The sequence below is a fragment of the Myotis daubentonii genome, chromosome 4 (genome assembly GCF_963259705.1).
Source record: "Myotis daubentonii chromosome 4, mMyoDau2.1, whole genome shotgun sequence".
Classification (NCBI taxonomy): Eukaryota; Metazoa; Chordata; class Mammalia; order Chiroptera; family Vespertilionidae; genus Myotis; species Myotis daubentonii.
This window is the reverse complement of record NC_081843.1, coordinates 70,316,038-70,339,885: the sequence shown is the minus strand read 5'-3', so window position 1 is coordinate 70,339,885 and position 23,848 is coordinate 70,316,038. Positions and strand designations below refer to the sequence as shown.

At 36.6% G+C, this 23,848-nt stretch overlaps 1 protein-coding gene across 2 annotated transcripts in view; it reads right to left on the bottom strand.

Moving 5' to 3' along the window:
* The window catches only part of EDIL3 (EGF like repeats and discoidin domains 3), a 395,460-nt gene that overhangs the window by 129,520 nt on the left and 242,092 nt on the right, over positions 1-23,848 (bottom strand). For both annotated transcript variants that reach the window (XM_059694158.1, XM_059694159.1), the window contains one exon: positions 4,064-4,245. In XM_059694158.1, the coding sequence (XP_059550141.1) occupies positions 4,064-4,245 (182 nt within the window). The remainder of the gene's footprint in view (positions 1-4,063; positions 4,246-23,848) is intronic.

Genomic DNA, 23,848 nt, shown 5'->3' with positions numbered 1-23,848 from the left:
ATTTCAATTTTTATTCATCAAGACAAGGAATAAAATGGAATTGAATTCTAATTAGTGCATGTGAGTAATACACCTGAAAAACTAAGGGACTACTATACTCATTTTAAGTGAGTTTAAGCAAAGTGCTCAAATGTTTCATTTGAAGGACTGATTAAAAATTAAATGACATGAAAATTAATAATGTTCAACACAGAAAATTTGGTACATGATCTGTCTTCCCAGAGCCCCTTTAATATGATTATTTTTAAGGGATAACCTTTTATATTTTCAAAAAATAACTTAGAAAGTCAGTTATTAAATAATATGATTATATAATATATACTCTGAACACAATCACAAATATATCCTATCTAATAAAAGAGAAACATGGTAATTGGCGTACGACCGCTACCCTTCCCATTGGCTAATCAGGGTGATATGCAAATTAACTGCCAGCCAAGATGGCGGCCAGCAGCCAGGCAGCTTGAATCTAACATGAGGCTTGCTTGCTTCAGTGACGGAGGAAACCAATGTTCCCCACCTGCCTTGCCGGCCTCTGAGCCTGCAGTTTAAGAAACATTGTAACAAATATAGAAGCTAAACAAAACCCCAGAAACCTGCTTTCAGCGAGTCCGGGATCTCAGAGCTGGAGTTATACAGTGTTTTGATTATAGAACCTAAACAAACCAGATACCTGCTTTCAGCAGCGGAGGCCTCAGAGCTGGAGCCAGAGCTAAAGCTGGCCCAGAATAAAAAAAAAGAAAAAAAGGAGCAGTTGGGAGCTTCAGTCGGCCTGAAAACAGCCCTCAGCCCCTCACCCAGACTGGCCAGGCACCCCAGTGGGGACCCCCACTCTGAAGGGTGTGTGACCAGCTGCAAATAGCCATCATCCCCTCATCTAGGCTGGGCAGGCACCCCAGTGGGGACCCCCACCCTGATCCAGGACACCCTTCAGGGCAAACCAGCCAGCCCCACCCATGCACCAGGCCTCTATCCTATATAGTAAAGGGGTAATATGCCTCCCAGCACCGGGATCCGCGTGAAAGAGGGCAGGCCCAATCCCTAGGTGCAGCCCCTGGTCGGGATCAGAGCAGGACAGATTGGGGAATTGGGGCGCCTTCCCCTGTCATGCACAGAGCAGGGCAGATTGGGAGGTTGTGATGCCACCCTCAGTCACGCTCAGGGTAGGGCCAATTGGGGGGTTGGGGCACCACCCCCTGTCACACTCAAGGCAGGGTCAATGGGGAGGTTGCGGCGCCACCCCCTGTCACACACAGAGCAGGGCCCATCAGGGGGGTTGGGGCTCCATACCCTGTTATGCACAGAGCAGGGCCAATCAGAGGGTTGGGGCGCTGCACCCTGTCACGCACAGAGCAGCACCCATCAGGGGGGTTGGGGCTCCGTACCCTGTCACGCACAGAGCAGGGTCAATGAGGGGGTTGAGGAGCTCGCCCCTGTCACTCACAGAGTAGGGCCGATAGGGGAGTTGGGGCACTGCCCCCTGTCACACTCAGGGCAGGGCGGATCAGGGGGTTGGGGCACCGCCCGCTATCACCCACAGAGCAGGGCCGATCAGGGGGTTGGGGTACTGCCACTCTCACACTCAGGGCAGGGCCGATGGGGAGGTTATGGCTCTACCCCATCACACACAGAGCAGGGCCCGTTGGGGGGCGGGGGGTTGGGGCGCTGCACTGTGTCACACATAGAGCAGGGCCAATCAGGGGGTTGAGGCGCCGCACCCTGTCACACACAGAGCCGCAGGGTGATCTGGGGGTTGGGGAGCTCACCCCTATCAGGCACAGAGCAGGGCTGATCAGGGGGTTGGGGCGCCTTCCCGTCACGAACAGAGCAGGGAGGATAGGGAGGTTGTGGCCCCACACCCTGTCACACACAGAGCTGCAGGGCAATCAGGGCGTTTGGGCGCCACCAAAGGGCAGATGCTTAATGCAGAAGATGCCCCCTGGTGGTCAGTGCGGTCCCACAGCCAACCTCCTGCGGTCCTCCCCCGGCCTGCCAATCCCGATTGGCCTCGATCACCAGCCAGGCCAAGGGACCCCACCTGTGCACGAATTCATGCACCGGGCCTCTAGTTAATGAGTAGCAATGGTGAGCTTTCAATTTTCCTCCCATTATCTGCAAGATATCTTCATTCAATATGAAACCCTTTTTATTTACTTTTACTGTTTTTCTCTAAGACCTCATTATCATCTGCACACTAATAGCAAAATAATTATAATAATAGTATTCATGATAAACTGCCCTTAAAAGTAAAAGAAATATTTAAATATTTTTACATAAATTGACCAAGTTATATTTATCTACCTATTATCATGGGCTTAAAAAATGTTCATTTATACTTTGAAAGGCATAATGATGCATTAGTGTTAAGTAAGCAACGGACTGGAACAAACTAAAATGAAATATGGGAACATCAGAATATCAGAAATTTTAATGCAGGGTTTCTCAGAGAAACCACTGCAAAAATATGTTATTTATAGTTTATCGAAAAGATGGCAGTCACTGAAGCTCACAAACATAATATAAACAGAAACCTTGATAGAAACTGATGATACCATCTGTCAGTTTTCCTGCAATTTCTGTTCTAAATCTTAATTTCTAAAGTTTTATCATGAACTAAATTCCACTAATGCATTTCATAATAGTAAAATAAAAAAAATGGTCTCTGGATTAATTTTTAGCAAGTAGAATGCAAGCACTTTAGGGGGTTGGCGAGGGTCTATTTTAAGCTATGATGGGATATTCATTAGTCTGGGATCGAGACTATAAGGATGTGCCATTTCCCTTATCTGGAATTCTCATTGCATATGTGGCTATAGATTAGAAAAATAATGTGTAATGTAAGAAGGAATTTCTGCAAATGCATGTAAATATAAATTCATAAAACAACAAAAAATATCAGGTAGCCACATAGAGTCATATGGATGAAATAAATGTATATAGGATATGTAAAAATTCACAAGAAACCTGAACAAAGAAATCATCTGAAGGAGATTATGATCCTATTCCTAAAATAAGTTATTTGGCCATAAATCAATTTTCCTTCCTATCAACTGCATGTAAAGCAACCCCTATACATTGCACCTAATAATTTCATATCAAAGCATCCCGTGTTAAAAATTACCTTGGCACAAAATATGCAGTAAATAGATAAAACAGATCAGCTATCTAAACAAATCATAATTCTGTAATAGCTTCCTATTCCAAAGAAACAAGGACACACCTTTTAGTATGTAAAAACCCTAAGGCACACTGAACTCCCACACTACATGTAAACATATTCCTCCAGCAGCCTATACACAAAACATGATTTTCTTTGTGATGTTCCCCAGATTCTCCCCTGACCTCTCTGATCATGCTATTCCCTTGGCTTCTAGTCTCTATTGAAAGCCATTTTTCTAAGGCCAACTTCAAAATCTATCTTTCCCAAGAAGCTTTTCATGATAATTACTCACTTCTTTTTCTGACTCCATTGTGTACTGGATTTTCCTTCTATTTAGCACTCATCAATGACTTGTTAGATATTATTAATGTGCTCACCCTCCCTCCACCAGAGCAATGATCTTTTCACAGAAAACTGGTTTGAGCACCTTTTGTGTCCTCCTAATATGTAATTTACTGTCTCACTTCAGCTAAGTGGCCAAAAAGCATTTAACTGAAATTAATATAAGGAACTGGAATTGCTACCATCTATTCCATCTTTGGAAAATCACTTACTACCTCAGTTGATCATTGTGTTCTCCTGTTTTGAAAAATAGCTGGTTGATGACAATAAATGAAAGTATATATTAAAACACCTTCAGTATTGTAAAAAACAAACAAACCCCAAAAACCTTTCTTTTATATGTACCTTAAAATAGTGAAATTCATAACCCACAAATTTAAAATTTTTAACCCTCTTATCAATGAAATGTAAGTTTTTCACAGTTTGGACATTTAGACTCTTAAGTAAATTATCTTTTCCTCTGTGACCATGAAGAAAAGTCACCCTGGGCTCTCATTGTGTTCTCTCTGAAGTGACTCTAGTCATTCTTTAGCAGTAACCTTATCCCAATCTGTCTGTTACCTGAATCCATGACCATCTGTCATTTTCTGCTGCTGTCCAGGCATTTATAAGCCCCTTCTTATTAAGGCGAGCATAGTAGGGATACCACTTCTGGAGTCCAAAAAGAGCTCGGTGGGTCGATGAAGCTGTGATTTGTTGATTTGATATGATCCCACCTTCAATTCCCAATGGGCCTGAGCATTCTGGAAACAAATCAGAAAAAAAAGGAGAATGTTATTAGAAATAACCCACATTTGAAATGTGGCGGTGAGATTTGATATGAGATATTTTAAAAATGATTTTGAATTGTACCATGGTGCCACTTAGGCCACACATACTTTACAGATGTTACTGATCACTACATGAAAGAAATATGTCTTGTTCCTCAGGACACTCTCTTCTTCCTTTTTTTGAGTATGGCAACTGAACAGATATTTCCCTTCTGCGTTATGACTGCATTCTGTACAATTACCCTTCGGCTGGTGATCATGTCAATAAAAGAATAATGCCCTTAAAAGGCCTATCTCATATTTCATACTCCTAGGGACTGGCATGCATCCTAAATCATAAGTTCTCAATAAATATCTGTTGATCTATTATTTCTTTTCTAGTCTTTCTCTAAGTTTGTATCAGAATTATTTTCACACTGACTTAGCGTTTCGTACTACTATAATTTTTTTAAGTTACATTTTTATAACTAGTGTCAGTTATGATTTCACAAAAAAATAAGCAATGTGTAAATCTGTCAACATTTTAAAACATTACAATAATAACTTGTGCTATGGTATAAATAATAGAAAATACGTTGACACATTGTTTTTATAAAGTAAACACGTAAACTCTCTGACATTATACACAACAGTATGTATACCACTCAGTAAATCCAGATATTAAAATACTTATATTTCTAATTTTTATGTCTAAATTCACAACTACATATTGGGATTCTTATATTTTAACTTTCTTCTCTTATTTTTCTTTAAATTCGTGACTTACAAATTTAGGAGAATTTCCTAAAAAAAATTTAAAATAGTAAGATTAAAGCATTAAATACTCAAATATATGATCTCAGATAACAAATTTGTTTAAATTTTAAAAACAGAACTAGTGATAAATCCATCTTAAACTTACATATTTTTGTATTACATATATTTGACTTTTATAATTATTTCATAATATTTTACCAGAATATACATTTAATTTAAATTCAGTTTTAGAAATTAATTAAGCAATATTATAAATAATTAAAGGTAATATCTTCTTTTCTTAATCTCATTAACATTTTATACAATGTACTCAATTTTGCTAAATTAGATTTTTATAATAAATATAATAACCCTATTATAAAATATACAATTTTTCAGAATTTCTGAAAATATTAAAAGACCACACTGCCATTATTAAATGCCACTCTATAGAAGCCAACTTGGTCAGAAATGGCCACCAGCATATTTTATATATTTTACTTACTATTAAAGTCCAGCATTTGTATGTTATTAAGTGTATACATCAGTTTGAGGTTAAAAATATGAAAGAAAGAAATCTTCAGCTGGATTATCATATTTTTAAAATTTACAAAGATGTTTCCACTGGTAACCATTTTTTCATTAAGCAGAAACATGTCTCTTTTTTCCATCTCATAAGCAGAGAATAAGTAGCTCTAAGCACATCACTAACATTTCTCCCATTAGCCTTTAAACACTGTTTATTTAAAAAAAGGACAAAAGTATGTGGATAAGTAACCACCTTAATCAGACTTTATTTGTAAAATGACATTAATACACCAAAAATTGACTCTCTGTGACTAATGATTAATAAATCATTCAATCGATAAGTTAAATTTAGATACTAAGATCTTTTCTCAAACGTGTAATTAGAGTTGTTTAGCACTTCATGAAGGTGTACTATATCATTTTGAAGTCATTAAATCAAGAAGCCATTCATTTTCAGAATTGCAGTATTAGGAGTTACAGATGATCTGATTTTCACTTTCCAAAATAATTAATGTAGAAAACTCAAATGCCTTTAAATCCTTGCTTTAGTTTCCATTTTGTAAGATTTTTACAGAGTTCATGAAAGTACTGAGACGTTCATGGTGACACTTTGATTTTAAACAACTTCAGGAAGCTGACTTTTTAGGAATATTGCCATGAAAGGCATTTCAAGTATCCTTGTCCTTGATTTGTGCAATGTTTGGGTGGAAAAATGCAGCAGGCAGGAAGGCCATTTATTGCAGGCCAGTCAGTAGAATGGCAGACCTAGGGAGCCAGCTTTGACTAATTAGACTGCATGACAGCCTTAGAAAGAACTCTATACCATTTAGACGTGTACTTGTAAACACCCTATGCTGAATTGGACAACTTCACCGAATTTGTAACCATTTAAAAAGTGATTAATCCTCAAACCACACTATTTAATGCCTACTTTATCAGAACTCTTGACCAACCTCCCTGTATTGGCTGTGAACTGTTGCATTATCATATAAGCCAAAAGCCATAGACTCCAAATCTTTGCCATGTCCTCACTAGTCATTCATTCAAACAAACAAACAAACAAACTATATATATATATATATATATATATATATATATATATATATATATATATATATATGGCTTCACAGTTTACAAAGTGTTTCACATAAGCTGTCTTGTTGTTATGTCAAATTTACAAATATCATATTTCTTTACTCAGTTCTCAATTCCACATGCTTTTTAAAAAGTAAGTACTTACAACATTCACTTATATCCTGTATGTTGCCAATCAATAAAACCCAAAAGAAGAAACCTGACTATGGCAGGTGGGGTGGGGGTCGGGGAGCTGGGGGTCTTGAATGAGGCGTGGGTCCACGAGGCATCAGCTTACTTCCTTACTAGTTAGTTCTCCTCAATTTTCCTCATTTTAAAAACTGAGGTTATGATATCACCTAATTCACCAGTTGTGAGGAAATAAAAGGGAAAAAAAAGTGCTTTGCCTGTATAACTACACATTGTTAAAAAATAATGAGCTTGGGTCTGTAAAGTCACATGCATGTTTCTCTTTAGTATTGAGGAGACCCTGGCCATTAGCTCCAATGGAGGAGATGCTGGGTGTTTACACTGTTACATCCTTAAATGCTCACAATGTCTTGTACACAGGAAGAGCTCAATAAACATGAGCTGAATACCAGTATTGGGGCCTTTATTTTTCTAAAGAGTAAACTAATAAGCAAATCCAAGTTTCATTCTTTACTTCACACCGAAAGTTATCAGGACAGCAGCTTTCCGTCACTAATCATTTGGACTACATCAAATGGATGTCATCATAATAAAAGGTTCAAAATCCAATTTCCTTTTGCCCGTGCTATCCACCTCCCCAATGTCCTATTAAATTCAACAGTTATAGAAACTAATGAAGGAGTTGCAATTCAGAATGCAAATGATCATACACTTAAGATTAAGTGACCTTGAGCAGCAAACAATAAGATGCTTAAAAGAAAGATAATATGGAGCTGTAGATTGCTACCACTATCAAATAAAGGAGGGAAGGGTATGAAATAATGGGGAATTTAATATTACATAAGCATTCTGAAGTTTAAAAGAGTATCCACATGTAATTCCTCACATATCAAAATAATATTTTAAGGAAAAAAGTTATTATGACAATATAATAAATGAGGAATCTTGTGAGGAGGGAAGTTGAACCTCTAAAAGGTGAGTATGGAATTTAAGCCAAAATGCTCTGCTTCATAAACATAAAATAATATCAATTGATGAAGCAAAGAGTTCAGCAATTCTTCACAAGCTGATTCTGGAATGACCTGTTTTTGTCCTACCTGCTATTGCCATGCTGAACCTGGTGGGCTCCAGTCACATCAACCAGGCTGCAGGGACAGAACTGAAAAGTGAAAACCTGCTTCTTTTCTCAAACCATACCCAGAACTTCCCTGCCCCACACCTCATCCATGTGTATCATGTGTGTCCATATGTTGTCCCATAAAATGGGGAGCCCCTTAGTAGTTAGGGATTACATCCTTCATAGTACCTAGCAGCAAGCCTTGATCCTAGCAGACACCTAATAAATACTTACAGAGGAAGTTAATTATGAAATAAATATGAAGGGTAAATAAACAGTAAAAGTTTTAGCTGACATTGTAATACTCTATTTGTGTAATCCTATATAATAAAAGGCTAATATGCAAATTGGCCAAACAGCAGAACAACCAGTCACTGTAATGCACACTGACCACCAGGGGGCAGACACTCAGCGCAGGAGCTGCCACCTGGTGGTCAGTGCGCTCCCACAGGGGGAGCGTCGCTCACCCATAAGCTGGGCTCATAGCTGGCAAGCGCAGCGGTAGTGGGGGGAGCCTATCCCACTCGGAGCCTCTCCCACCTCTGTGGCAGCACTAAGGACGTCTGACTGCCAGCTTAGGCCCGCTCCCCAAGACGAGCGGGCCTAAGCCATCAGTTCGCCATCCCCTGAGGGCTCCCGGACTGCGAAAGGGTGCAGGCCGGGCTGAGGGAGGCCCCCTGCCCCCCAGTGAATTTCGTGCACCGGGCCTCTAGTTCATTTTATAAATTAAAAATATAGTTTTGCCTACTTTCTCAAGAGTATACGGATATAGATGCCTTTAGAAATCATCCATAAGCTAAGTGAAGAGGAAGGACATCTCTTTAGTAATAAAAAACAAACAAACTGACAGTCAAGGGGGTTACTTCTTTCAAATAGATGCCACTCAGCCAGCAGGTGTTTCTGAAATTGCCTACTGTTATCCCCAGAGTGGGCCCAGTGGCAATTTGATCGGCACAAAATATGGCAGGAGGATACAGGAATCAACATTTCTGATCATTAGATCTGTGTTTGTGCATCTTTGGTATTATGCTTGCTTCTGACAGACCTGACAATAATCCTAATTTAAGGATTCCAATCAATAGTGATTACCAGAGGTTTTAAGGCATCATTTATATAATCAGTTAAATAACTGCAGTGCCTGAGTCATCTGAGTGCCTTCTGACCTGAGGCCCTGCTGTTCTGTTCAGACAGACTGAGTAAGTGCGTGATGTCACCTGGCAGGTGGAGCAAGAAGAGCAGCTGGGCCAGCTGGGGCCAAGCCTGCCGTGCCCACCACAGAGCACTCCCCCGCTTTTGCCAAATCCTGGGGAATAAAAGAGCTTCAAAGTGAAGTCCTCACTCTGCAAACTCATCCTCTGGAGTGTGGCAAAGAATGGCGTCTGCATTTTATTGATCTTGTAGCTGACAAGTAAGCAGGGCCTCAAGATGTCTCACATTTTGTTCCTGAGTGCGCCGACTAAGCCTTTCAAATAAGTGAGATGCACGGCTGAATCCGTAACAGGATACTGCTTTCATTTGCTCTATCTCAATCTCCAGACCTCTTCAGAATGAAAGGATTTCAAATTAAAGCCATGTAAGAAACAAATCTCCTTTAAACATCTCCAGTCCTCTCTTTCTCTGAGCATCTCATCTTCTTACAGGAGTGGAGTCCTCTGCTGTGCTTAGCTTAGCACGATAATTGTGCTGAACACAAATGCTGGCGAATGGATTACTGATGATCTCCAATACTGCAGAAATTAATGCTGATTCCAGCATAAACTTCTCTCTGTGCCACTTGGATTGCAGCCTTTCCTTTCTTCCTAATGTTTGTTTTACTTCAGAGTTGTCTTGAGACCAGGCTCTAAATTGATGAGGGTGAGAACAAGGCCACTTTTTCTCACACTGTGGCTCAAGGGTTAAAAGAAACCCTGATGATTTTTTTTTTCTTCTGAGTCTTGTCATTTAAGCCCTCACACATTTGCTATTTCTCTTAGGCTCTTACGTTCTGGTGTTGAGGAAAGGTGTCAGAAGAAAGAGGACAAGGGAGGGAATGAAGACAGGAAAGGTAAGATGGGCTGGTATCAGGTAGAGAGCTTAGATGCACTGCTCTGGCAGTGGGAGGTGGGGAGATGGCGAAGGAGCTCCCTGGACAGTGAGAATGTGAAGGGGGACATGCGCACACAGCCTTCCCCGGCTCACTCACTCACAGATTCCTGTGGAGCACCCCTGGGTGTCAGCCCCCTGTCAAGGCACTGAGAGTGATCACCTTAAAGGGACTTAGAGTGAAAATTCCGTTGGTGATGTTTGTTTCTCTCCACACCTAGAGACTACTTCTATATATGAGTGTATAAACTTCACATATGGCCATACTAATCTTGCTTAGAAAAACTAGTAATCACAAGATCATCACAACAGTTTTCAAAAATTAGTTAAGCTTATTTAGGTTGCACATAAAATGTATGTGTACCTTAGAGAAAAGGCTATTTCTTTGCATCAGATGGACTGCTTAGCCTACATAAATGCTCATTTTCTTTACAGGTTTCAAGACTGATTCTGTGATATGTGGCCACTAAAGAATTTTCCCCATGTGACTAGAAACTGTATTCTATTATTTTCCATATCGTAAAGATTAAAGGTGTCCGAGATAAATGATGAGAAACAACTATTTGGGCATATTTTTCTCTTAGATAATTAACTTCTTTTATTTCATGCCTTTTGCATTATTTATATTTCCTAAGCACTTAACTCAGTGCCTTACATATTTGTCTATTCTTAATATTGTGGATTAAAGTAAATTAAATTAAAATAAATCATTGCTTTTTTGAATTACTTCTCTTCCTTTGTTGAAACTGAATTAATCTTCTGAATATAGATACGATCACTCTAAGGATTCAACATACTGGCTGAGTTTTAAATCTGAAATGCTTTCCTGGTATGCTGGAATGCTTGAACTATATAAGAATTAGCTCTTGGCAGCAAGGCAAATACAAGGTTTTCGATAAAAAACAGCAATCATAAAATTACAAATTCAACTATCATCCATCTAGCTATTTTCCTGTAAAATGTGGTTATGCTTTTTTCTTCACACTGTATTATCTCAAGTCAATTATGATTTATTATCAGTTTTAAATTAATTGTTTTGGATTCAGGAAAAAATTAAACTCATGAATAAGCTAAATTATAATAGAAAACTGCCCAATAGTATTTCCTGAAGCTAATTTTTTAGCATATTGGTGAAGAATGCTGGTGTTTGGTGTTAAACAGTAGAACCTATGGATTCTAGTATTCAAAAACTAAAATTCTTACTGAGATAATTTATGAAAGTAAAAAAAAATCAAATGAGATTATCATCCTATTGCAGTACACAGTGTTGCTACAGGGCAAAAGAAGAGTGCATTTTAATTACTTAAGATTCATTCTTTCCAAAGAGAGCAGCATATGGGATATTCAAGTGCTGTGCGCACTTCTGCAGCCAGGCAAGATTTCAGTGACTTGTACTCAGGCTTCCACTTAGTCTGCACAATTCATCTCCCACCAAATATAAAGATAACAACATGGTTTGATGAAACAGTTGTCTGTGGAGTCAAAAGCCTGCAATTCAAAAACTGCAGACATATTCTGGCTTCCAACAAAAGATCTATCTGAAAGAGCTAAAAGGGGTATAATGCCAAGGTAAATGCTAAAGGTGGGATTCAGTTGCTTCAAGACATGCATTGAATACCAAATGTAAGTATTCAAGCACTTCTATGCAGAGGAAACACCTTTTAAGTTTTTTGTTTTGTTTTGTAAATGCGTATCAGGATAAGCACCACAAAAGACCACTTCTACTGTTTTGTTTTAAGTAATATTATTGGCATGTAAAATACACATTTTATTTGAGAGATAAATCACAGTCCCAAATTCAAGTATCAGCTATGTAGCTATATTTTTCTGTACAATGCAGTTATGCTTTTCTTCACACTGGATGTTATCTCAGGTCAAGTATAAAGACTCAGAGTTCCAGAGAAGGGAATTCAAGAAATTAAATAGGAAGCTGTTGCAGACGGCAAGGTATGGCATAATGGGCTTTCTTTAAGGCTAGAACACTTTGGAAAGTCAGTGAAAGGATAAAGAGCAAGATGGAACCTGGGAATACATAGTAAATGCTTTATTTATTTGAATTCTAGAGACATCTACATTATGCATTCACTCCTAAAAATATAGAGAAATGTTTGTTTTATAGAACATAAATAGGTATACCCATATAGTCAGAGAAGTATTGAAGTTGGGGAAGGGCACTAAAAATTCCTGCAAATAATTTCTAAAAGTCTGCCCTCTAAATGAAAACCTCAGCTACATAGTTTTTTCTCTTTCAAAACAAAACAAAACAAACAAACAAAAAAACACACCAAAAACCAACACAAAACAAAAACATATTTTGCCAGTATTTTCAGGATAGAGCTGAGACAGAAGATGGATTCTTGGCGAGAACACACTTACTAATCAAACATTCCTAAGGAAGAAAGTATCACTAAGGCTTTGTACATAGTATTTGCAATGCCTTTGGTAGTTCTGAAAGGGATGATTCAATACAGAATTTTAAAACAAAACAAATGTAAAGCTTCGAAAACAAAGGATGATTTATCAATTTTTAGAAAAGACATTCTAGGAGAATTTAACAGGGTAACAATTTTATTTTAAGCCTATAGAAGCTAAGCCAACTTTTCATATATTACACCTTATTCATAAGAGTCATACTGGAGCCCTGACCAGTTTGGCTCAGTGGCTAGAGCGTCGGCCTGCGGACTGAAGGGTCCCAGGTTCAATTCCAGTCAAGGGCATATGCCTTGGTTGCGGGCACATCCCCAGTAGGGGTGTGCAGGAGGCAGCTGAATTGATGTTTCCCTCTCATCAATGTTTCTAGCTCTCTATCCCTCTCCCTTCCTCTCTATAAAAAATCAATAAAATATATTTTAAAAAAAGAGTCATACTGGATGTGTTTTATAACACACTGAATATAGGTCAGTCTATTAAAATAGAAAATTTAACTTTTGTTTATTTTCAAATTTATTATATTCAATGACAAACTAGATCCTGATATTATATTTTCTCCAGGTTAAATGTTCATTTTTCATCAGATAGTATTTATACAGCTAACTAATAATGCATACATACATTTCAGAAAAGTAAAGATATTTAAAACTTTTAAACCTCAATTTAAATCTTCAGATGCTAAAATGAGTAGAAAATATTTGCTATGTTCAACAAAATATCTATAATGGGATAAACTGCTATTCCCTGGTCTGCTCAAACAGAATACATTATTGTTATGTAGTTTGGCCTAAGGATTATAAATAAATATGATTCTTATAAACTTATGTTAAAAATATATGATAACTTTAAAGTTTTAAACAACAGATAATCCTATGAGTGCCCATTAGCAACTTGTAAGTTTTGAAAATTGGTCAAAAGGAATTTCATACTTTTCCTTAAGCTTTAATCAAAAGAGAATTTAATGTTTCTATCATTTTGGAACTATGTAAGACTAATTTATTCCATCTTACCATTTTTCTCATTTGGATAGCTCATCACTTTGGTTTTATATTTATAGAATAAACCAGGAGTCAGGTAAAAGCCATCAAGTCACACGCATAAATAATACACAGTATTTAACCTAAAGTAGAGATGGAAGAAGTACTAGCATTTGTAAAAATTCCTGTACAAATAAGGAGAATAGTGACTTGATTTTATTAGGAATTCTTCACTTTAGTCAAGTGTTTCAAAAAATAGTAAAATCAGTTATTTTATAACTTGATAGTCATTAGGATACAGCATCATTCAGCTGTTATTTTTAGTATACAGGAATTATACTAAAAATTGAGAGAACCAAGGATATAAATTTTACCTGGCATTAGTAAGACAATTTTTCATTAATTATAAATTTTTATTCAATTGCCCAAATCCTCTTTAACTACAGAAAAAAGAAATGACTGTGTGAACAATAAATTGTTCAGCCCAGGTGTTGTGATAATATATCATGGGTGGCTTAGTACTTTTAAAAGTTAGCTGCTCAGCTAAAAAAAACTGCATAGGTAAAAAAATAATTAGAAAAAATTGCTTTATATTAATAGATTTACAGGTTCAAAGTATGAGTAGAATATAAAATTTACAAATATAAGTAATTTATTTGGGAAATAATTAAGGTAACAATAAATGTACATGACTGGGTGTTGCTGATGTACACTGAATGGCCAGATTATTATGACTGGCCAGATTATTATGACCACCCCATCAGTACTTCATTGGGCCACCTTTTGCCTTCAATACTGCAACAATTTGTCTTGGCATTGACTCCACAAGATGTTGAAAGGTGATGCGAGCAATCTGACACCATGCCTGATGAATAGCACTGTCCAGTTCTGTGAGATTTGATGGTTGTGGAACCAGCTGCCTGATGGCTCTTTTAACTTCATCCCACAAATGCTCAATTGGATTGAGATCTGGTGATTGTGGGGCCACCTAAGCAAGGTAAAGTCTCCCTCATGTTCTTGAAACCACTCCTGCATAATACGAGCACCGTGGCATGGCACATTGTCTTGTTGGAAGCAGCCATCTCCATTGGGATATGCCATCAACATGGTAGGATGAACTTCATCAGCAATGATACTTAGGTATGTTGTGCTATTTAGACGTTTATAATGAACTGGCCCTCTAGCAACTTCAGTGTGAAATTATAGCTAATTTGCCTACAAACGTCAGGTGGTCATAATAATCTGGCCACTCAGTGTATATAAAGTGACTTAATCAGTCTTGGCAAATTTTCTATTATATCAGTTCATCAACACTGTTTTCATTGTAATTCTGCTAAGGCCATGAAGGAAAATGCTGTACCAGATATGTTCATTTTTTAAAAAAAAATATGGGTGATGCTCATGTATAGCAAAGTATGAAAACCATGAGTTAATCATATGTTTACAGGGTGAGTAATATCCACCGTAAGTTTTCTGCATAGGTCAGAAACAATAGATGGTACACACATGGTAAACAATATGACAATAAATATGCACTTAGTGAGAGGTAGCTCTTTTGTTGTTGTCATCATTGTTGTTTATTACAAAGCAAACGTTAAAAGTCATGGATGTGGGAAATTTATTTCCACGGTGACTACCCGGAGACCCACGGAGTAAACACATGCTCAGCCAGGTTTTACACGCACTCCCTTCTTATTTAGGAAGTAGATATTCTACTCCCCTTTTCTATGCGAAATATTATTCAATAAAAATTAAAATACAAACATAAGTGCAATTATTAATCATGAAAAGTTCCTGAAAATGATTCAAAATGTCATTCACTTGGCAGGTCCTTATTATCATATTCATCATCAGGTAATTCTGTCACCAAAGCATTCAGATTGTCAGATAAATCTCTGCCTGGGGGAAATATAAACTACAGTATATTTCAGACTCACTGGAAATAAAAATCACTAATTAAATAATCTGTTTTTAAAATTGGTCTGTGTCTGGCAGGCACTTTTCCTCATTGTGGCACAAAATAGGGATCTCCTATGGAAAAGTCTCATCTTAACTCTTTGATAAAACCAGATTACAACTCTGAGAAGCGCCTTTATAATCAAGTTTCTTTCCCAATTTAATATCTGAGTAATCCTATCTTTAGGTTAGATAGAGATGAAGTTTTAGCTGGCGGCAATTTCATTGCAATAATCAAAGAAATCTCATTTCCTCAAGTCTATAACTGAGAGTAAAGTAACAAACCATTTCCACCCAAATTGAATAATACCTGCTTCCCATATCTTCAGCATAGCCTTTCTGTTTCATCATGACTTATTTTTTCAATCAATGTGAGAAAAATGTTGATATTCACTCTTTGAGATTTCCAAGGACATAAAGGGGATGTATTGGAAGGAAAATCATGAAATGCCACTTAGCTCCTAGCTGACTCTTTTCCTGATCTGATTTTGAGCTATAAGAAAACCGTGCATAATACTGGTGTCTTACGAAGTGTCATATCCAGAAAGCAAAATAAAGAAACTTCTCTGCTCTGAAGGTATGAATCTTCTTTTCTCTCACAGACATTCCTGAAGAATAAAATTAAAGCCTGCACATATTACAAAGAAAATATGTCAGGCATTTCTGCCTCAAAATAACTCCTAGAATCGTAGGTTTATTTTCACTTGTAATTGAAGCACCTGAGACTCAGAGAGGTTAAGTAATTTCCCTAAAGACACAGAGCCAGGATTTGGCCTAGATATATCTATTACCAAAACGCCCTGATAAATATTGTACTATAATACGTTGGGGGCATTCTGTTTGCTGTGTATGACGTAAGCAGGGTGGGGAACCAGTGAACAATGACAAGAAGGGCATTTGGTCACCATGTTTATAAAGATATGAGTAGTAACGTGAGTCAGGTTGTGCTCATCTTCATGATGTTTCTGCCACAGCTTGTGAATTGAATTAAGAAAATAACACCAACTGTTATTCATTCAACATTTAACAAATATATTTTGAACTTCTCTGTGCAAGGCAGAGGCATAACAAATATTTCAGTCCTTAGTCTTTTCAGGTTCAAAATGATGATCAGCTGGTAGTAGCTTAGCAGAAACTAATTTCAAGTTAGCATCATGTTATAACTAGAGGCCTATAGAAAAGGACTGTGGTGAGTGGCCTTCCTCAATTATTTCTACAGCTTTAATTTTTCTCTATTTGGCTGTTTATTTTCTCTCTACAAAATAAGAACTGGTTTCAAATTTTCACTTTTAAAAATGCCAACTAGGCACAGGCCATCCTTCTCAGTTTAACAAAATGCTTCAGCATAAAGTGTGGAAGCACTAGTTTTCAGTATTAACATTTTCCAACATAAAATTAGCATCTGGGTATGTGTCACATTTGTTAAATTTAGAATACAAAGGTAAAGAGTTTATGGATAATTTCCCAAATGTTTATTATTAATTTATCAAGAACTTTGTATCTAACCCAGGATTGTTCCTGTAGTTGCTGTTAAATTTGTTTCCAATATCATTGTACTATAGGTGCACAGTAATCCTTAAACAAATATGCAAACACAAATTAAGCATTCATGCACATGAACCTGGATTTCCCCAGTATACTTCTCTTTTCTATCAAATTCACATTAATGTAGATTCAAGATAATCGCCTGTGCTAACAGATTAAAAAGTAAACATAAATAAATGTATTGATTATGTTGACTCTACATACCTTACAATCACTTTAAAATTTAGTTTTAACTCCCATTACTCATAAGCCTGACTAATTAATAACATGAGTTATTAACTCAAACATGATATTTGCAAGTTTTAACTTATTTTAATATTCTCTGGTAAAGGTGGAATACTGAAAAAAAAAATCCATTCTACTAGTAATTAAAGTAGCCTTGCAGACAATTTACTTGTTTAGTTAGCTCCTGTTGTTTCAAAACTAGAAGTACCATTACATTGTTGGGAATAGAAAAACTGTGACTAGAATGTAAATCAGTAACTCCATTTTATTTCTATGCTGGTAAGTGTAAGACCAATCCTATTAAATCTTTCTGATATTTTTATTTTTAAATAATTCAGTTTAAAATTGAATTAAATGTATATAGTGGTCTGTTCATGATGTTTAAATAAATGAAAATATGCTTTCCATTGTTTTATGTTAATCAAATTGATGAAGAGGCACACCTCCCAGTTTCTCTCTCTCTCTCTCTCTCTCTCTCTCTCTCTCTCTCTCTCTCTCTCTCTCTCTAAATAATTCTTACTAAACTCAAGTAAATCTTGGCCATTCAAATGCCCAGGGTTGTCAAATGTCCAATTTGTCTAAGCAGATATTTTAGGTATTACAGAGACAAGGAAAAAATACATTGAAGAGAATGTCTATTCTTAAAAAACACTTTAGATCTGAAATTGTATTGGACAACTAGACACACAGAAGACAGACTCTAGAAAGAATAAAGTAACAAGAAATAAATGTTATAAGCATAGCCTTTGGTAGTATGCTACATGTGGTGGAGTTAAACTCCATTTAAAGAAAAAGAAATTAAAACATTAATTTTGTGTTTTCTAAATGTTCTTTTTTAGATATATATTACTTTTGTACTAAGGAAAATGTTTTAAAAAAACAAAGGGTCTTTCAAAGCACGTGAAATGTCAAGAGTTTTCTAAGTGGACAATTAGAGGTGCTGTCACCTGTTGCTAAGTGGCATCGAGATGCTCACTAAGAACTACTTGATAGATAATTGTGCCTAAGATAACTGCGCTCCTTTTAAAATAAGGTAGGTACGGGTGTGTGTTTGTGTGTGTGTGTGTGTGTGTGTGTGTGTGTGTGTGTGTGTAGTTTTCAATTATTCTTAACACATGTCCACATTTGTGTATGATAATCTCTGGGTAAACACATGGGCTTCTACAGATCTGGCCTGACTTAATAATGGTAAAGTATTCGTAACCCCTAAGGAAAATACAACTGGACAACCTGAATTCATGCACCACTTGCTTTAGCATTAATCTGTATTTTTATTCTATATATTTACCACATGATCTCACCCATTCATGGATAATAGAGACCATTATAAACTTTTGAACAATAATAGATACAGAGGCAGAGCTGCCTCAAACAGATTGTCAAACTGCAGCGGGAAGGCCGGGGAGGGTTGGGGGGCAGGAGGGAGGGGGGTAAGAGATCAACCGAAGGACTTGTATGCATGCATGTAAGCATAACCAATGGACATAAGACACTGGGGGGTAGGGGAGGCTAGGGGACTGTCAAGGGCAGGGGGAAAAAAAGGACACATATGTAATACCCTTTGTAATACTTTAAGCAATAAAAAAAATAATTACTTGAATGGCTTAGCCTAGATATAAATGCCTGCTGGCAGTACAATTTTTGGAATGGTCATGTTATGTAAATGTCTGAGTCATTGTTAATAGGTTTCAGTTAGACAAAGGTCCCATTACTGTGTACCATTGTGGAATCATTTTAGGAATTTAAGATGCCTCACACTTTCAGAGACAATCTTATGTTCAAATAAAAGGCAGGTATTTTAGAAATGAGGAAACATATATGATTTATGTTTATTTTTCTCTTAAGGGTGCTTTTGTTCACTTTAACAATGTCTTATTCCCATATTCCTGGTATAACCAAATGCACTACAATTAAGCAACCCTACAGCTGGTACAGTAAACCAGAATGACAAAATCCCTTCTTTTAGGTCATACAAGAAGCAAACATTTGAGGGATTATTACAAGACTGAAAAAATGAATAACGGGAAGTGCTCATGTTGTGTTGAACTTAAAACTATTAACAATGGTACAATTACCTTCCCTGGTCTTTAAATACAGTTTAGTGTCCACTGGTAACTTAGACTATGTCACCTCACTGTATGGTTACAAACTTTCTAAACCTATGCTGTTGGTGGGAAGCAGTAATGGGTTCATGAACACAACCCTGCTAATACTCCTCTGCAAACGCATGACAAAAAAAAATGCAGCTTAAGAGCATCATCTGCAATGGTACTTATACTTGTTACACATGGAGCTAGAGAGCAATATTCAGCAGAAAGGCCAGGAACTGACATTCAGTGAGAATGGCTCATTTATATCTTTAATTTCCAAAGCTTCATCCATATTATACAGAAGGAAAAAAAAATCTTTTGAAACCAATAAGCTATTAACTCCGGTTTCTGAACCTTTTTTATGCTTTGGATCCTTTTATCAGTCTGATGAAGCTTAGAGGCCCTTTTAACAGAAGCAAGACATAATTATCAAAATACTTTAAAATGTATGATATAGTAATATGTGTCCTTTATTAACATATTAAACAATAGAGTTAGTGGCAGTTCTACTACAGTTTCACATTATTGAAAAATGTAAATTATATTTTCAGATATGTATAATGTGGTATGAAAATATCTGTGGTTTCTATTAATGACAGCCATTGGTACTGCTAATACTAATATTCATTTTTGTCCACCTTCGTAATTCTATTTTTTAGGTAGCCATTAGTAAAAATAAGCGTATGATTTTTTTTCATCAAAGGATACAGACTCCTTGATTTCTATCCACCCATCCTTTGAGGTCCTGTACCTTAGGTTAAAATTTTATGTGAAGTATTTACAGGGTGGGACTGAGAAAGTTGTTATATTAATCCCTGTTGCAAAGTGCTCATGTTCTGTTAACAATGGTAGAGTACAGAAATAATTCTAATGGGAAAGAAAATGGCACAATCAAGTTACTGCTGAGAGGATATGTGGTGATATTTATATGCCAAATAGTCATTTTATGGATGGTTAAAAAATTGTGTGCTTGCTGGAGAGAGTGTACCAGAGAGAACATAAAGTGAATTCCATTTTGAAGACACCACCACAGATGTCCTTGGGTTTCCTGGAGCTAAGCGCTGCAGTTACAATTTCTGGGTGTTTTGTAGTTAGATAATAGTGCTGGGTATTTATAGGGTTCCTTATATAACTATAGTTCCATCCACTTCTCCTGTCAGAATAGTTTATTTTCTGGCCCTGCTCCTGTTTTCCTTGAATTTTAGTATCGGATTTACTGACTTTGCTCTGGTTCGACTTCTTTTTATAGAATCATATTCCTCAAGTTCAATTTATTTTTAAGTTGGGCACTTTATGTGTCCATTCCCTTTGGAGCTCTAAAAAGAATGTGTATTATTGACCAGATAAAGCTATTAAGGTAACTATTATGAAATTTATTTTTAGGTCCTTGGCCATTTTAATGGCTCTTTGGGGTTTAAGATACGCTCAAAGTAGAGTGCACCGTAACCTGAGAGGAGCGGTCGCCTGTGATTTCTTCCTCAGAACCTGCTCAGTCTGAAATGGTTGCAATCTGGTATCTCTTCTACCACCCACTGCAATTATTTAGTCTCAACGATTTGAGACTCCAAGTTTCAAAAGTATTCTTCGGGTATCCATTTCCTTGACCAGCTTCTGTTTTGGAAACATTTTTCCCCTTGCTTTAAGTCTTTATTCTCTATTTCTCTGATTACCCTTTTAGTTTCTTGTTGTTGTTTTGGGGGTTTTGTTGTTGTTGTTGTTTGTATCTTTGCAGATAGAATTTCTTTACTTGCCTTAAATTCTATCTTTAATAATCTCGTGCTCGTTACTCTTTTTACTCTCTCCCTTGGCACTAACATTCAACCTTACCACTTCACCATTCTCATCTGATCCCAAAATCTAAATCTCTTACTGCCGGTGCTTTGCTGAGCTATCACCTGCTGTACTAGCTGTACTATCTTAGCAGCACGTGCCAAATGCACATACAATTCAATGTGCCCACGCAGGAAGGAACTTTGTTGTGACCCTGTCCTTCGGTGGAAGAAGATTGCTCTGAAGATGAAACCCTATCCATGCACATGGCTCTCTGTCTCGCATGCAGCTGGAAGCTATCACTTCAAGTCGGTTGCGCAGATTGAAAACTGCAGCAAGGGGCACTGCCCAACTTATCTCCAGCGTGGCCAGTAAAATTTTATTGCAACTATTTGAAATCCTTGGGCTTTCAGGAAATCATAAAAAATTGTGCACATTTACCAAAGGATCAGAAACCATTTATATTCCTTCCTCTCTTGCATTTGAGAAAAGCATTTATCTCTGCTGTGCAGTGGATGAGATAAAGGCAGAAACCACTGTGGTTTGTGCCTATAGTGTCCACATTAGGAAATAAGGAGTTTCAGCCTCGCTTCATATTCAGAACAAAAAGTTCACCTAAACACCCCAAAATGCTACATAAACATGTGCACATAATTAATTACTGACACAGAGAATATATTTTAACCATGTTCCCAATATACCTGTAAAGTCTTAGGGTGACTTCTTTCCTAGTAGTTTCCTTAAAGAGAAATTTTTGTTTTTCTATATTATACATATTTTATTTGGGTTATCTCATCCCCATTTTTAAAGGTTGAGGGATATTTTATCAATCATGCACTACAAATCTAAATTTTATGAGGGTGATATCAAGTTGTCCTATCCTGTTCCCAAACTCTCCTTCTCTCTACCTGCTTCATCTTTCTTTGTCTTTGAAATAGGAAATATGTAGTAGAGTTTGAGAATAAATGCAAGGCTAAATTTTAATCCCTGAACATTTGCAGTTTAACACATAATGGGAATGAATAATTTGGAAATCAAGAAGGTTTTACTGGATGTTTCAGTAATTATTTGCAATCAAATACCAAACTGTCAGGTAATGAGAATCTGATTCAATTTGTTAGAGGCATTTAGCAAGTCCTAAGGGGTCTATTTGAGCATTTTGCTGATTTTTTTCTGTCTTTCATTTATTAGGTTATCACTTTAAGGTATGGTGGGTGAACTTTTAAAGTGTAATATGTCTCTACAAAAGTGCTGGGCAACATTTGGAAAAATATACCCAGAGGCATCTGATTGAAGATGGATCTTCTGTGTCAGATACAGAAAATCCAATTTGGTTTTGTCATTGAGTCAAATTTTTTTGCGTTTATTGTTGCAAAGACCTCATTCTGCTGTAATGCTGAAATCATTTTCTCCCTTGAAGGCTATTGATAAAGTTGCTAAGTATTCTGTTTATTTGCTTTGATAAACTTATTATATCTTTAAAAAGAAGTGGAAAATTATTATAATCAGATCTATTCTCAAATATTTACAATTACGGTTTTATCCATTTATATCTGTGTACATTTGTGGGAAGATTCTAAATATTATGAGCCTTGGATTTAACATTATAGACAATCAATCCTGAATATAAAATTTTCATCAATTCATAGTCTACTTATTTTATATTATGTTCACAAAAGGTGACCGCCTGAGGTAAGCTGTCCCCCTGTCCTATCGGTGTTAGAGATTAATTCTTATTTTATGTGGGTAAGAAAAGTAATCTCACAGTTAAGTTAGGCAATGCTTTCAAAGACAAAAATTATTGTGAAGGCATGCCATTTCAAATTTTTACAACAAAGCAGATATGTTTTATCTCAAATGAAAATAAGATTAGAGTTAAAGATTATTTTTCTGGGATTTCTTGATACATTTACAAAAGTTAGAGTGTATTTTGGTATTTTAAAAGTGTCTGTGGTTGCAGATCAAGGTAGTTTATAAGGTGGACTTTTAATATATAAGTACTCCTTGCCATCCAGTGGTCTTTTTTAACATATGTGCCTTTATTGTGAAACAATTGCCACAATTAGTCTAGTGACACCCATCACTATACATAGTCCATTGACTGATCTTGACCCCACATTGTCAAGGCCTAAAAGGTAAATAAATGATTATCCTAAAAACCTCATCACATTGTGATTATACAATAATCACATCACCCACTAAACATTGAGATTCTACGGACAAAGGGCCCGTTTATCCTGGAGCATGCTGTCCTTCTCCGAAAACCCTCATCTCCCCAGGCTTTCTGTGTTTTTGTTTGATTTTTGTTTTGTACCTGCTATCTATTCTGCTCTTAGCATGACCGTCACTTCCTTAAATCCCCCAAACAGAAGAAGCACCCCTGCCCCAGCTTTCTTCTTTTCATGCATGGTACTCGCCATGTTTTATAATGTGATTCTAAGCAATTCTTGTTTTTCTCTCCCACACTCTATAAACTCCATGAAAGCAGGAACTGAATTTATTTTAATTACCAATGTTGCCCCAGCTGTAGAGGGTGGCTACTCTTTGATGTAATTTGGTGAATGAATTTATTCATTCAGACATGTTCTCAAAACCCCCTACATAATTATGTTAAGAAAATAAATATTTGTGGCTACTTTATTTGATCACATAATTGAATAGATTCACATACTGGACTTATCTATTTTTTCTATTAAATATATCTGGGAAGTACTCCCAATTTTGACTTCCTTATAAATACTTATTTTATATTTAAAACTATTTTATATCAGAATATATTTTTGCTTTTATAACTATGTCATACCTGAATATAGAAGAGTAGGAATTCAGTGCTTTATAGTATAGAACTATATATGATCTTTGACCATCTATATAGAGAATGAAAATACTAGAATTGT